The sequence below is a fragment of the Canis lupus genome, chromosome 23, assembly GCF_003254725.2.
Source record: "Canis lupus dingo isolate Sandy chromosome 23, ASM325472v2, whole genome shotgun sequence".
Classification (NCBI taxonomy): domain Eukaryota; kingdom Metazoa; phylum Chordata; class Mammalia; order Carnivora; family Canidae; genus Canis; species Canis lupus.
This window is the reverse complement of record NC_064265.1, coordinates 29,567,216-29,583,016: the sequence shown is the minus strand read 5'-3', so window position 1 is coordinate 29,583,016 and position 15,801 is coordinate 29,567,216. Positions and strand designations below refer to the sequence as shown.

Sequence of the window (15,801 nt, the reverse complement as noted above, 5' to 3'; positions counted from 1 at the left end):
TTAGAAAATTCAAGAAGCAGGGGCACCTGGGTGGCTCAGGTCCATCTAGTTAAGCATCTGCCTTTGACTCAGGTCATGATCCTGAGATCAAGCCCCACATTGGGCTCCCTGCTCAGTGGGGAGTCGTCTTCTCTCTCTGCCCCTCACTCTACTTCTCTTTCTCAATCTCCGTCTCTCAAATAAATAAAATCTTCAAAAAATTTATAAAGGAAATTCAAGAAGCAAAGGAAAACCAATTGTATTTAACTATATATTTTCTTACTACGTTCATTCTTTCTTCCTGATTTCCTCTTTTACCTCTTCTGTTTAGGGAAATTCCTTTAGCCATTCTTTAGGAGTCTACAAGTGACAATTTTTTTGTTTTTCTTTATCTGAGAACATCTTGATTTCTCCTTTATTCCTGAGGGATATCCTCATTGGGTATAGGATCCTGTGTTGACCCTTCTTTTCTTTTAGTACTTGAAAAATATCCTGCCACTCTCTTCTGGCATATAAACATACCCGTATAGGTAAGGTGTCATTCTTCTGGCTGCAGTTATAATTGTGTTATTTTTTTGAAGTTTAATTGTGATGTGTCTTGCTATGAATTTCCTTGGTTTATCCTGCTTTGCATTCACTCAGCCTCTTAAATCTGTAGGTTTTGTCTCTTGCTACATTTGGAAAGTTTCACCACTTATTTTTTCAGTCTTTCCTCTTTTTCTTCTTGAACTTTGATGACATGAATGTTAGATGTTTTGTTTTGGTTCACAGGTCCCTAGGATGATGTTCTTTTAAAAATAATTTTTATTCTATTTTCTCTGTAGTTCAGACTGGACAATTTCTATTGTCCTATCTTCCAGTTCACTGATTTGTTCCTCTGTCCCCACTGTTCTGCTATTGAGCCCATCCACTGAGGTTTTTATTTAAATTATTACATTTTTCAGCTATAAAATATCTAATTGGTTTTTCTTCCTATCTTTGCTGAGACTTCAGTTTCTTTGATGAGATTACCTTGCAAAGGGTTTTAATCATGAACATATGTACTTTGTCAATTGCTTTTTCTGCATCTGTTGAAATGATCATATGGTTTCTATCCTTTGTCATTGATATGATGTATCACATTGATTTGTGAATATTGAATCATCTTTGAATCCTGGAAATAAATACCACTTAATTATGGTGAATGATTTTTTAATGTAATGTTGGATTCTGTTTGCTATTTTGTTGAGGGTTTTTACATCTATATTCATCAGAGATAGTGGCTTATAGTTCTCTTTTTTTGTAGTGTCTTTATGGTTTTGGTATCAGGATGGTACTGCCTTATCAAATGAATTTGGAAGTTTTCCTTCCTCTTATATTTTTTGGAATAGTTTGAGAAGAATGGGTGTAAACTCACTAGTTGAATAAAAGTAGTTAGAGTGAATAGCCTTGTCTTATTTGTGATCTTAGGGGAAAAGCTCTGTTTTTCACCATTGAGTATGATAGCTGTAGAGTGTCATATATGGCCTTTATTATATTGATGTATGTTCCCACTATACTCACATTGTTGAGAGTTTTTATCATGAAGAGAGGTTGAATTGTGTCAAATGCTCTTTCTGCATCTATTGAGATGATCATATGATTTTTATCCTTCATTTTGTTACTATGGTATACCCATTGATTGATTTGCAGATACTGACTGAACCATCCTGGAATCGCCCAAATAAATCCCACTTGATTGTGGTTAATGATCCTTTATTGTATCATTGAATGTAGTGTTGAGGATTTTTGCATCTATATTCATCAGGGATATTGGCCCATAGTTTTGTTTTGTAGTGTCCATCTGGTTTTGGTTTCAGCATAATGCTGCTTTGTAGGAAGAACTTGGAAGCTTTCCTTCTTCTTTTATTCTTTGGAATAGTTTGAAGAGAATAGGTATTAACTATTCTTTAAATGTTTGTTAGAATTGTGAAGCCATCTAGACCGGGATTCTTGTTTGTTGAGAATTTTTTATTATTATTATTGAATCATTTCATTACCAGTAGTCATTCTTCCTCATTAATTTTTGAAAGATTGTATGTTTCTAGAGATTTATTTATTTCTTATAGGATGTCCATTTTGTTGGCATATAATTGTTCATGGTAGTCTCTTCTCATTCTTTGTATTTCTGTGGTGTCAACTGTCCCTTCTCTTTCATTTCTTTTTTTTTTTTAAGATTTTATTTATTTATTTATTCATGAGAAGCAGAGAGAGAGAGGCAGAGACACAGGCAGAGGGAGAAGCAGGCTCCATACAGGGAGCCCGACGTGGGACTCGATCCCGGGACTCTGGGATCATGCCCTGGGCTGAAAGCAGCGCCAAACCATTGAGCCACCTGGGCTGCCCTTTTCTTTCATTTCTAATTTTATTTGGGTCTTCTCTGTTTTTTTCTTGATGAGTCTAGCTAATGGTTTATTAATTTTGTTTATTTCTGCTCTGATCTTTATTATCTCCTAATTTCCACTAACTTAGGGCTTTATTTGTTCTTTTCCTAGTTACTTTAGGTGTAAGATTAGATTGTTTGAGATTTTTCTTGTTTCTAGATCTATATTACTATAAATTTTCCTCTTAGAACTGCTTTTGCTGCACTCCATAGATTTTGGATTATTGTGTTTTCATTTTCATTTGTCTCCATGTATTTTTAAATTTCTTCTTTGATATCTTTGTTAATTCATTGGTTGTTTAGCCTCCACATGTTTGGCCTTTTTCCATTTTTCTTCCTTTTAATTGATTTCTAGTTTCATATCATTGTGGTTCGAAAAACTCCTTCACAGGATTTAAATTTTCCTAAGTTTGTTGGGACTTATTTTGTGGCCTAATGTGATCTATCCTGGAGAACTTTCTATGTCCACTTGAAAAGAATGTGTATTCTGTTGTTTTTGAATGGAATATTCCCTATTATGCTAAGTCCATTTAATCTAATGTGTCATTCAAAGACACTGTTTCCTTGTTGACTTTCTGCCTGGATGATCTATCCATTAATCTAAGTGGAGTGCTAAAATCCCCTACTATTATTAGGTTATTGTCAATTTCTCTCTGTTAATATTTGCTCTATGTATTTAGGTGCTGCAATGTTGGGTACATAGACATTTACATTTGTTATATCCTTTTGTTCAGTTCATCCCTTTATCATTATATAATCCCCTTTTTTGTCTCTTGTTGTGGTTTGTTGTTGTTTTTAAGTCGTTTCCATACCCAACCTACGGCTTGAACTCACAACCCTGAGAGAGTCACATGCTCTAATGACTGAGCCTGGCAGGTGCCCCAACTGTTTTTGTTTTAAAGTCTGTTTTGTCTAAATATTACTACACAGCTTTTTTTTTTTTTCCACTTCCATCTGCAAAGGATATCTTTTTCCATCATTTCACTTTCAGTCTCTATATGTCTTTAGGTCTAAAGTGAGTCTCTTGTAGGCAACATATAGATGAGTCTTTTTTTGTTTTGTTTTTTAATCCATTTTATCACTCTATGATGTGATTGACTAGAGCATTTAGACCTTTTACATTTAAAGTAGTTACTGATAAATATGTTCTCTCTTTTTTTTTTTTAAAGATTTATTTATTCATGAGATACACAGAGAGAGGCAGAGACACAGGCAGAGGGAGAAGTAGGCTCCATGCAGGAAGCCTGATGCAGGGCCCCATCCCCAATCCTGGGATCAGGCCCTGAGCCGAAGGCAGATGTTCAACTGCTAGATATGTTCTTATTGCCATTTTGCTAATTCTTTTCTGGTTGTTCTTGTCTGCTTCTTTCTTCCTCTCTCGGTCTCTTTCCTTGTGATTGGTGACTTTTAAATGTTTTCTGTTTGGGGGCACCTGGGTGGCTCAGTCAGTTAAGCCTCTGCTTTCAGCTCAGGTCATGATCTCAGGGTCCTGGGATAGAGCCCCACTTCACACTTGCTCAGCAGGGAGTCTTCTTCTCCCTCTCCTCTGTTCCTCTCCACTGCTTATGTGTTCTCTCTCCCTCTCTCTATCTCAAATAAATAAATGAAATCTTTTTTTGAAAAAAAATAAAAGTTTTCTGTTTTGCTAGGCTGCCCCTATCCAAACCTTCAGGTAGAGTAGATTTTTGTTGGGGGTATTTTAAAAAAAATTTTGTCGGTGCTCATGGGCATTTTCAATTTGCTGACTTTTTCAGCTCCAAGTCTAGGATGTATTAGGCAAAAAGAAAACCCAGGGAACTCACTACCGTATTATTCTTTTAGCTTAGCCAGTCTGCCTCCTTCTATTTACCAGTGTTTGTTTTATAGAAAATCCCAGGTTTTTAGTTATATTCAATAAGAAAATAGGGAAAAGTGCATCTACTTCATCTTTCTGGAAGTAGAAGTCACTGGAAGTGACAACATTATTAATCTATGTAGGTACCTATAAATACAATGCAGAACTCTCTGGGAAAAGCTGAATTGGGGAATGGAGCTTGGAGCTGAGCTGAAGTGGAGGTTCCTTAAGTCCAGGTCTGGGCCTTGAAACCTACACATTCTGGCAAGTGTGCAGAGCATATAAATTTAACAACTTAGATAAAATGGACTAATTCCTTAAGAGTCATAAACTACCAAAACTCACTGAAGGTGAAATAGATAATCAGAGTATTCTACAACTGTTAAAGAAGTTGAATTCATACTTTTAAAGCTCCTGAAATAAGAAATGATCAGGCCTAGATGGTATCACTGATAAATGATACTAAATAGTTAAAGAAGAAATAACACCAATTCTATGCAACTTCTTCCACAAATTAGAAATGGAGGAAACACTTGTCAACTTATTTTATGAGGACAGAATTGCCCTAATCCAAAACCAGATAAGAACTAGACCAATATAGATGCAAAAACCTACTAGGAGATAAGGTCCAGCAATATATAAAAAGAATATTATATCACAGCCAAGTAAGGTTTATCCCAGGAATGCAAAGCTGATTTATATTCAAAAATTACTTAGAAAAGTAATTTTTATAATCTGCCATAGTAGCCTGAAAAAGAAAAAGCACACAATCATGTCAACTGATCCAGAAAAGCGCTTGACAAAATTAACAAGTATTCATAATAAAAACTCAGCAAACTAGGAATAGAAAGGAATTTATTCAACCCAATGCAGAGCATCTAAAAAATTTTACAGTTAACATCATGCTTAATGATGAAAGACTAAGTGTTTTTCCCCCAAGACTGGGAACAAAGCAAGGATGTTTACTCTAACCACTCCTATTTTTCATCATAGAGGAAGTCCTAGCCAATGCAGTGAGTCAAGAAAAAAAGTACATATAGTTTGGGGGGGAAAGGAGGTAAAACTATCTGTATTCACAGACAAAATGATTGATAGAAAATCCTTAGGAATCTACCAAACAAAACAATTTTCCCAGAACTAATGGAACTTAGCAAAGTCTTGGGATATAAGATCAACACATAAAATTAATTTATTGTTTATACACTAGCAATGAACAAATGGAAACTGAAATTCTTAAAATGCTGTTTACAATAGGCTTTTAAAAAGGCACAGATCTAACAAAATGTGTAGCATCCAAATGCTAAAAATTATAAAATTGGTAAAAGAAATAAAAGGAAACCTAAATAAACAGAAATACTGTGTTCACGGACTGTTAGACCAACAGTAAAGATGTCGGCTCTCCTCAAATTAATCCTACAGATTTAAAGAATTTCCAGTATGAATCCTGGCAGGACATTTTTGTAGATATATAGGCAGTCTGGCCCTAAAAATTATATGAAATGCAAAGAAAGTAAAATAACAAAAAGCTGGAGCAGGAAGAAAGTTGAAGGAATCAAATCACTACCTCATCTAAATACTATGTGGTATTAGCAGAGAGAGATACACATAGATCTTTGGAACAGAACAGAGTCCAGAAATAGATCTATAAAAATATAGGTTAAATGATATTTTATATAGGTACAAAGGCAGTTCAATGGAGAAAAAGTTAATCTTTATAGTAAATGCTATTGGAACAGTTGGACATTCATAGGCAAAAAAATGCACCTTGTCCTTAACCTCACACCTCACACAAAATTTAACTCCAAATAAATCATAGATCTAAATGTAAGAGGTAAAACTATAAAATTTTTAAGAAAAAAAAATAAGGATAAATCTTTGTGACTTGGGATTAGGCAAAATGTTCTTTTTATTTGTTTTTATTTATTCATGAGAGACAGAGAGGCAGAGACACAGGCTGAGAGAGAAGCAGGCTCCACGCAGGGAGCCTAACGCGGGACTCGATCCCAGGTCTCCAGGATCACACCCTGGGCGGAAGGTGGCGCTAAACCGTGGAGCCACCAGGGCTGCCCGGCAAAATGTTCTTAAGATATGCACCAAAAGCACAACCATAAGAGAAGAAATTGGCAAATTGGACATCATTAAATTTAATCACATTTGTTCTTTGAAAGTCACACTATTAAGAGAATGAAAATGCTACAGACTAGGAGAAGATATTTGCAAATTGCCCCTGTGACTGTTGATTTGTATCCTTAATAAAGAAATTTCCAAACAGCAGTAAGAAAACAACCTAATTTAAAAACTGGGGAAATGACATGAACAGATGTATCACCAAAGAGAATATATAGATGGCAAAGCACAAGCACATCAAGAGGTGATCAACATCATCAGTCATAGGGAAATGCAAATTTAAAGTAACATGAAATTGCTCTGCACACTGTTAAAAAGACCAATATATTTTTAAAAAATACAGTACTGAGTGCTGATGTTTTGGAGAGCAGTTAAAACCATTATACACTGCTGGTGGGAATGCAAAATGGTACAATTGGTCTGGAAAATTGTTTGACAGTTTCTTATAAGCATTTACCAGATGATCTAATAATTCTGTTCCCTGCATCTGCTTTAAAAAATGAAAAGTATAGTCATACAAAAACGTGTATGCACATGATTACAGAAGCTCTGTTAATAATCACCAAAAACTAGAAACAACCCAAATATCCTTCAGCAGGTGAATGGATAAACAAACTGATACATCCTTACAGTGGAATACTACTCAGTGATTAAAAAAAAAAAATAGACGGTACACAGAACAATTTGGTGACACTCAAAAGCATTATGCTGAGGGAAAGAAGCCAGCCTCTAGAGAATACATGCTACATGATTCCATTTATATGACATTCTGAAAATGGCAAAACTGTAGTGACTGATAACTGATCCTTGGTTGCAAGAGTTTAGGGGTTCGGGAGGGTGTGATTAAAAAGGGGCAGCAGCTTTAATGGGAGATGGAACTGTTCTGTATCTTGACTTTGGTCACAGTAATCTGTACATGTGGTACAATTCATAGAACTATTCCTCAAAGGTAAAGGTCACTGTTACTAAATAATAGCACAACAGCAGACTGCTGCACCTTACCCACACTAAAATTGTCCTTGGGGATCATCTCGATTATCTGTAAGCAACTCCACCATCAGACATTTATCCAAGTTTCAGTAAGACTATGAGATTAGCATTCAGGAGGGCTAGTGAAGAATGTTCTGGCAATAAGACAGTTGCTCAGTTCAGCCACCTTGACTTTAGATATCAAGATATCCAAAATAAATTATTTTTCTGAGCAAATACAATTTTTTTCCAACATCTAGCAGTGTTAACTGTAGCATTCCACAAATATATGGTTGGTTGGTATATATCAAACGAATTAACTCTTCCATTAAAAAACAGTAAGGCTGGGAACAGTCCTTGGCCTACAGTGTGTCAGATGGTTGTGATAGATATGGACTCATGCCAGTTTATCACTCCTTTTTGCTCCCTTTGCTCCCCCCCCTGCAGGAGGTTGTGGCTCACTGGATTGCCGAAAGCCGCATTGCCATTGAGAAGATACGTCTGTTGACCCTGAAAGCCGCCCACAGCATTGACACTTTGGGCAGCGCTGCCGCTAAGAAGGAGGTGAGGTCCCTTGGACCACAGTCTGCCAAACCTTCAGTTCCTTTCTCCCACTGGGCATTTCAGGTTTTGTGGTACCTTGATGGCACTCAGAATTTTGGAAGCTTCCATGTGATTTTAGTATTAAGATTATAAATATATGTCACTTTTTTAGGGAATGATTTTCAGGATGCAGAATATCTTCAGCATTCTTGGGATGCAGCAACAGAGTGTAGGGAAATCCTAGACTATGCAGATTTGGAATTATACCCAGGATGGCACTTTCTGCCAGGTAGCCTTGAGCAAAAAGTATTTGACCTTTCTGCCTATGGCCTAGGGTTCTAGTGAAGAGTGACTAAGATGATAAAGAGTGCATAGCACTTTGCTACCACAGAGTATAAATGTTTCATGAAAGATGCCTCTCAGGACGCCTGGGTCACTCAGTTGGTTAAGCATCTGCCTTTGGCTCAGGTCATGATTGCAGGGTCCTGGGATCGAGTCCTGCTTCAGGCTACTTGCTCAGTGGGGAGTCTGCTTCTCCCTCTGCCCACTCCCCCTGCTTATATACTCTCTCTGACAAATAAATAAAATCTTAAAAAAAAAAATGCCTCTCCTACCTTTTTATGTTTCTGGCTTATATGGAGTAAGAACATGATCACTCAATTCATTCTAAAAACCAATAAAAATTGCTAAGAGAAAAGTGATTAATGAAGGCTCTTAAAATCTTTTTATGATCCCTAAGGTGATGATGTGATTTATCAGCTGCCTTAAATCCTTTTGGAAACAAGACAAGTTATAAATAATAAAATATGATTTGGAAGAGATTTTTCCAGAATGTCTGTATTGACTGAAATATGGCCACTAGCCACATTACAACAGATCTCTTTGTTGGCTTCCATCAAAGATCCTGTTTCAGTGGGTGAATTCATGTGGGAAAGTTCCCTTGTCTCATTTCACAGAGAAAATACAGATTATATCAAATTTTCCCACATTGTGTATTGTCTAAGAAAGAAACATTCTTTTTATATCTTGCTTATGTAGATTGCAATGATTAAAGTGGCTGCCCCTAGGGCTGTCTGCAAAATTATTGACCGGGCAATCCAAGTATGTGGAGGTGCAGGCGTTTCCCAGGATTTCCCTCTGGCTAATATGTAAGTAGATGTCACTTAGTAATCATCTACACTTGACAGGCTTAGAATGGAATTAAAAATCTACAGCTGCTTTGATCCTAATTGTTTAAGAAAAGAAAGATATTAACTCGGGGGCCCTGGGTGGCTCAGTTGGTTAAATATCTGCTTTTGGCTCAGGTCATGATCCTGGGGTCCTCAGATCGAGGCCCTCATCGGGCTCCCTGCTAGGCGGGGAGTCTGCTTCTCCCTCTCCCACCGCCTATGCTCTCTTTCCCAAACAAATAAAACCTTAAAAAAAAAAAAAAAAGATACTAACTTAAAGTATAATTGAAGGCTAAATGAGGTAATACAGGTGCCCAGTACAATAAATGGTTACTCTTATGATTACAATTATACCCTTCACTCAATGGTGTCAACTTTTACACTGAGGGGGGGACATTGGGGTTCGTGGGTATTGAGGAAATGACATAGGGGTTCACCCTGAAACCAGAATGATCAGACAGGAGCACATATGGCAAAGGGCACCCAGAGCCAGGCTTAGGTATGTCTTTAGGACTGTTTGCCACCTCCGCAGGGATGCCTCAGGCCAGTGACCATGTCATGTCCTGGAGGCTGGGAGTTGAACTCTCCAGTGCCCGTTACTGCACAGTCCCCATGATACCTTCTCTCCGACACTGGAGATGAGTTGGGTGCCCCACAGTTTTTCCCATCAATTTTTGACCATAAGAATGAAATATATTACCACATATTTATAGTGTATAGTGTATTATACTTCATTCCTTGTGGCTTACCTAAGATATCTCTTAGTTCTAGCAACTTCTAGAACCCTAAAGCAAACCAAGACTGAGATTAAGCCCATTGCACTGGGCCATTTAAGATTCCTCTTCCCAAAGTGAGAACTTTCAGTGGCTTACTCTCCTTGATTCTCTTTGTGCTCTTTCTCTTGTCACTGCCGTGGCAAGATTTCAAAAATGAATTGTCTTGGCTTAGAGTCAGACTGACTGATGTTAAAGCACCATGTTCCTCCTAGATAACTCCTGCTATTCCTGCTCCTTTTGTGTTCACAGGTATGCCCTAACTCGGGCTCTGCGCTTAGCAGATGGGCCTGATGAAGTCCACCTCTCAACAATCGCAGCAATGGAGCTGCGGGATCAAGCCAGAGACGCGAAGTCCAAGATGTAGGGGGCGGCGGCGTCTCACCAGACACTTCACCGGCTCTGGCATTTGTGCCTTGTTCCAGCTTTGCACCAGTGTGAGCACAGGCTTAATTACTCATGTTCAGTAAAGATCTGAGCATCTGTTTTGATCATTGGGTATTATAATTTCAAGGGTCACAAAGGTTTAAGTTAAATAAGAAATTCTATAGCTGCCATCATTTAGCTTATTACCATGTGTTAGGCTTTATTTTTCAAACACTCAACTTGTAAAGAAATAATGAAGTAAACTGGAGAGCTAAACCATAGGCATAAACATATCTTCACTTACTGATTCCCAAGAATTGTTCCATTTGAGTAAATATTCAAGGAGTTATTGCTTGTATAAACTATGGTGGGCTTTAAGGGGTAGTTGAACACTTTGTAGTACTACCATATTTGCACTGGAGAAAGACACGTGGCTGATAGAATCACTTTAGAATTCAGAGAAGCCTTTTCCTAATTCAATAGAAAGCATTTATACATAAAATCTGATACAGTTTCAAGTTTGCTATAAAACATGCATAGGGATCCCTGGGTGGCGCAGCGGTTTGGCGCCTGCCTTTGGCCCAGGGCACGATCCTGGAGACCCGGGATCGAATCCCACATCGGGCTCCCGGTGCATGGAGCCTGCTTCTCCCTCTGCCTGTGTCTCTGCCTCTCTCTCTCTCTCTCTCTCTGTGTGACTATCATAAATAAATTTTTAAAATGAATAAATAAATAAAACATGCATATTATGAAAAAATATTAAGAAAAAATTTAATTAAGTATACTATGTTGATGAGAACAGTGGGTAGTTTAAGCTACAAAAAGTTCTTTAATTTTGAGAAGACCTTACAAACTGTCTTCTCAGAATGCCACCCTGTTAATATCAACCTCCTAAGCAAACATCCTCGTAGCTCTTTAAATCAGTGCTGCCCAAGATAATGGCCACTGGCCACATGTGACTCTTGGGCACTTTAATTGTGCCTAGTGCAACCGAGGAACTTTTGATTGTTGAGAATTTTAATTAAATACTGATTCTTAACTCAGTTACTGGGAAACTTTTAAGTATGCTTTGCAATAACTTGGGTATGTGAATTGACTTTATCAAATGTAAATTTTATGAAGTCTAAGTACAGTATTTTGGCTGAAAATTTAGCATCCAAATTAAGAAACAGAGTAAGTGTAAAATGCATACCAAATTTTGATGACTTAGTATGAAAAAAAGGTAAAATATCTCAGTACTTTTTAAGTAGTGATTACATATCGAAATGATGAAATGCAAATATAAGGCATACCTTGTTTTATTGTGCTTCACTTTTTGAACTTCTTATAAATTAAAGGTTTGTGGCAACTCTGCATCAAGCAAGTCCATGCCATTTTTCCAACAGCATTTACTCACTTCAGGTCTCTGTGTCACAGTTTAATAATTCTTTCAGTATTTCAAAGTCATCCATTATTATTACATTTGACCTGCTGCAATCTCATGATTAAACTGGAATGGATGAGGTGCTGCTTCTTACGGATGAGCAAAGAAAGTCGTTTCTTGAGGTAAATCAAGATGCTGTGAAAAAAAAAAAATCAAGATGCTGTAAAGATTGTTGAAATGACAGAGATTTAGAATATTACATTAACTTAGTTGATAAAGCAGCAGCAGGATTTCAGAGTTTTAACTCCAATTTTGAAAGAAGTTCTCCTGTGGGTAAAATGCTATCAAATAGCATCACACACTACAGAGAATTAGTTCATGAGGAAAAGAGTCAATTCATGCAGCAGACTTCACTGTCCTATTTTAAGAAATTGCCCCAGCCATTTCGAACTTCAGCAGCCGCTCCCCTGGTCAGTGAGCAGCCATCAACATCGAGGCAAGACCCTCTACCAGCAAAAAGACTCACTGAAAGTTCAGGTGATGGGGACGCCTGGGTGACTCAGCAGTTGAGCCTCTGCCTTTGGCTCAGGGTGTGATCCTGGTCTCGGGATCGAGTCCCACATTAGGCTCCCTGCAAGGAGCCTGCTTCTCCCTCTACCTGTGTCTCTGCCCCTCTCTGTGTATCTCTCATGAATAAATAAATAAAATCTTAAAAAAAAAAAAAAAAGTAAGTTCAGGTGATGGTTAGCAATTTTTGTTAGCAATAAAGTATTTTTTTAAGTAATCGCTTCACCCAACGTTGGGCTCAAACTCTCAACCCTGAAATCAGAGGTCCCATGCTCCACACACTAAACCAGCCAGGCAACCCTAAAGCATTAATTAAGGTGTTTACACTGTTTTTTTAGACAATGGTTATTGCATACTTAAGAGTACAGTATAGTGTAAATATAACTTTTATATGCACTGGGAAACCAGGAAATTTGTTTGATTTCCTTTTTTGCCACATTCACTTTATTGTGGTAGTCTGGAACCAATCCTGCAGCATCTCTGAGGTATGCCTGTACTGAATTAAAATTTATTATTAAACTTAATTTCATCTGTTTCTTGTTACCTTTCTAGTATGCATGCCATTGGACCATTAACTGGTAAAATTTTAAATGTTCAAGTGGAAATATTTTTATTTCTAAAAACTTTAAAACTCTTGTTTTATTAGCATACACATCACATACATTTATTGATGTCCAAAGGTAATTTAAATGTCTTCCTGGAATGGAGAGCAGACATTTGACACAGACAGACCTGGACTCTGATTCCTGTGTGTCACATGGGCCTCTGAAACATTTGCCTTTGAGCCTTAATCTCTCTGCACCTCATTTTTCTTTCCCTACCCAGGGATTAACCATTTAATCTAGAGGAGCTTTACCTACTGAGAGTGTATTGTGATAATCATTGAAGCTATGTAGAAGCACTTAGATATTTCTAAACCACAATATTTTATAAGGTTTCCTCATTTGAAGCAGATAAAATCTTACAACCCAAGCTATCGAACCTTATTTCTAGTTTTAAAAGTTGTGACTTAGAAATCAGGATGGTTTCTGAACAATTAAAATTAAAGGTTGGGGCAGCCCGGGTGGCTCAGTGGTTTAGCACTGCCTTCAGCCAGGGTGTGATCCTGGGGACCTGGGATCGAGTCCCACATCAGGCTCCCTGCATGGAGCCTGCTTCTCTCTCTGCCTGTGTCTCTGCCTCTCTCCCCCTCTGTATCTCTCATGAATAAATAAATAAAATCTTTAAAAAAATTAAAGGTTATGTCTGGTACTTAAAATTTTGTGGTAATTTTGTCCCGTATCTTTGAGGAAATCTGGTGCAATTGCTGGTTGACTTATTTCAATTCATCTGTTTTTATCTATATCTGCCATATACTCAACCATCCCTATGGCAAGTCACTCCATGTGGCCCATATTCACTTCTCTCCCCTACCTTTCATTTGATTTACATACAATGTTACAAAGAATAGTGAGGGTTGTTTTGAAAAGAAAATTCCAGTCTCCAAAGAAGGAAAAGATGAGGGATGCTTTTCCTTGGCCCATGGTGAATGAATGGACTGACTGTAAGCATGGGAGCTCAGAGCCATTTCTAGGCTGTCCTCAGGCTGGCTGTCCCTGGGAGTCACTATACAGCAGTACACCTGAGACAGTCAGCCATGCTACATGGTTTCGAAATGACAAGTTGCCCTCTTTAGTAACCACCTGGCAGGAAGACAGGAAGAAGGAGAGTTCATCAGGCAGTGTTGTACCCATCAAGACGTCTCCAAGATTTGCAGGTGGTCAGCAGCAGGGAGGAAGGGCCTCATGACAGCCTGACAGAGAAGTTTCCACAAGGCTCCACACAAAAGCAGTCATGGGAGTTGAGTAGAGCTTGTCCAGGGGTGTAGCCAGTTAAGAATCTTTTTGATCTTTGATATTTTACCTTGGAAACATAGAGCAGAAAGTATGATCATAAGCACTCAAAAAAAAAAAGTATGAATGAATGAGCATGGATGATCCCTGATTTGTAGTTGGTGAGAGGGCAAAGCATTTATTTATATGCCTGCAGATGGAGCAGAGCAGAGCTTAAGCTCTGGCCCATGAACACAGACCTACAATGGGTTACAGGTAGCTGGAGAGGACACTGGTGCCCCAGCATAGAAGGGTGCACAGCAGTTTGGGCAAATCAGGTGATTGAAATAAGGCTTCATGAGTATTTAACAATCCAGGGGAATGCACACACTTTTTAAGTTTTCCTGCTTTCCAATCCAATCTAATCAGCCAGAGTGCTGTGACCAGCACTCGGTGCAAAGGGAAGTCAGGACTCCTAAGAAAATAAAACCACTGTTGGTGATCGCTAGAATTTCCAAGTTTCCAAATAAACAGGATTCTGGGAAGTGTCCTCACTTAATTCGGGGCAAAGACCATTTAGGGTTTGTGACCCTGCCTCAATATTTTTCTTTCTCTTTTTTTCAGTAGTTCTCATTATGTGTTTATCATGAAGAAAATTCACACACATTCTTGTGTGTGTCTAGTGTGATAAGCTCTGTGAAACAAGGGCTTTTCTCTGCCTTATCTTCACCAAAACTATGTGAACAAACAAAGGGTGATTATCCTGGACTGCTACCTCTCTCAGGACGGCACTTCAGCAGCACTCCTTCACCTGCTGGGCTGATGGCTGATGGGCAGCACTCCTTCACCACCCTGGTGAAGACTCATGTTACACTCTTTCAAAATGAGTGAAGGTGGAGATTGTAGATGCCTCTTCCCCACAATGCCCTTACCTCTCACTTCAGTTTCTACCATTCTTTGTCCTTACCCCACATCAACCACACTGGTCTTCTGCTGTTTCTCCAGTATCCCAGATTTTTTTTCTTAAATTAGAAATATTTGTCTCTTATTAAAAATAGGGTCCTCTCATGAGGACAGAATGTGCAAGAGAGCCTTTCTGGGTTTTCTCATTCCAGCAGGCTGAGGCTGTCCATTCAAAATGTTCCTCCCTGTGTAGGAGGGAAAGCTCTCCACCTACTCTTGGGAAATTAGGCTACTCTAATTTTACTTTTGATTATCCACATGCATGAAGAAAAAAAATCAAAATCCAACTATTAACAGGCTATCTGTCCCTAGAGTACACTTGGACAGACAGGTGTACGTAAGTCCCCGTCTCCATGTGCTGGCCAGGATTAGATGGTACCCTGGAAATAAGGTGTTCCTGGCTAAAGTTCAAAGACCTAGCTCTCAGTCACCTGGCTGAAAACATGCATAGTGCCTCTCATGAGAGTCAGAGATTCGCTCCTTAGCAAGGAGTACTCTGGGTGTAGTGGGGCTGCCATCTGGCCACAGGTGGTGTCTGGCCTAGAAGCTGCTTACTCCATTCCTAATCCTCTTGAGATTCCTTAAATTAGCAAGAGTGAATGCAAATTCCAAAATGACACACCAAGTTACACAAGGTTGAAGAAGTCATTAAGGCAACAGTCCCACCAACTCCATGCACAGAACTCTGACCTTCTCCTTTCACCCTTCAGGACAAGCTAGTCCTGCCCAGCACCTCTCCTCAGTGGCAGCTTCCAGCATGCAGAAACCTTGAGCAGTTTTTACCCTCGAAAATTGGAGTGGCCTAATTAAGGAACTTTTTGTCAACTTCAAGCCCAAGGTTCTACCTTAAGCTCTTTGCACTTGCTTTTCTGTTTGCCTAGAAAGCTCTTTCCCCACCCCCATATTCTCAAGGCTTGCTCCTTTCCTGAAAATGTG

The 15,801-nt window shown here is 38.6% G+C and overlaps 1 protein-coding gene across 1 annotated transcript in view; it reads left to right on the top strand.

Annotated features, from left to right (window-relative positions):
- The window catches only part of ACAD11 (acyl-CoA dehydrogenase family member 11), a 109,531-nt gene extending 96,203 nt beyond the window's left edge, over positions 1-13,328 (top strand). The window contains exons 18-20 of the mRNA XM_025448852.3: positions 7,758-7,874; positions 8,892-9,001; positions 10,048-13,328. Coding sequence (XP_025304637.1) covers positions 7,758-7,874; positions 8,892-9,001; positions 10,048-10,162 — 342 coding nt within the window. The 3' untranslated portion in view covers positions 10,163-13,328. The remainder of the gene's footprint in view (positions 1-7,757; positions 7,875-8,891; positions 9,002-10,047) is intronic.
- Positions 13,329-15,801: the final 2,473 nt, after the last annotated feature.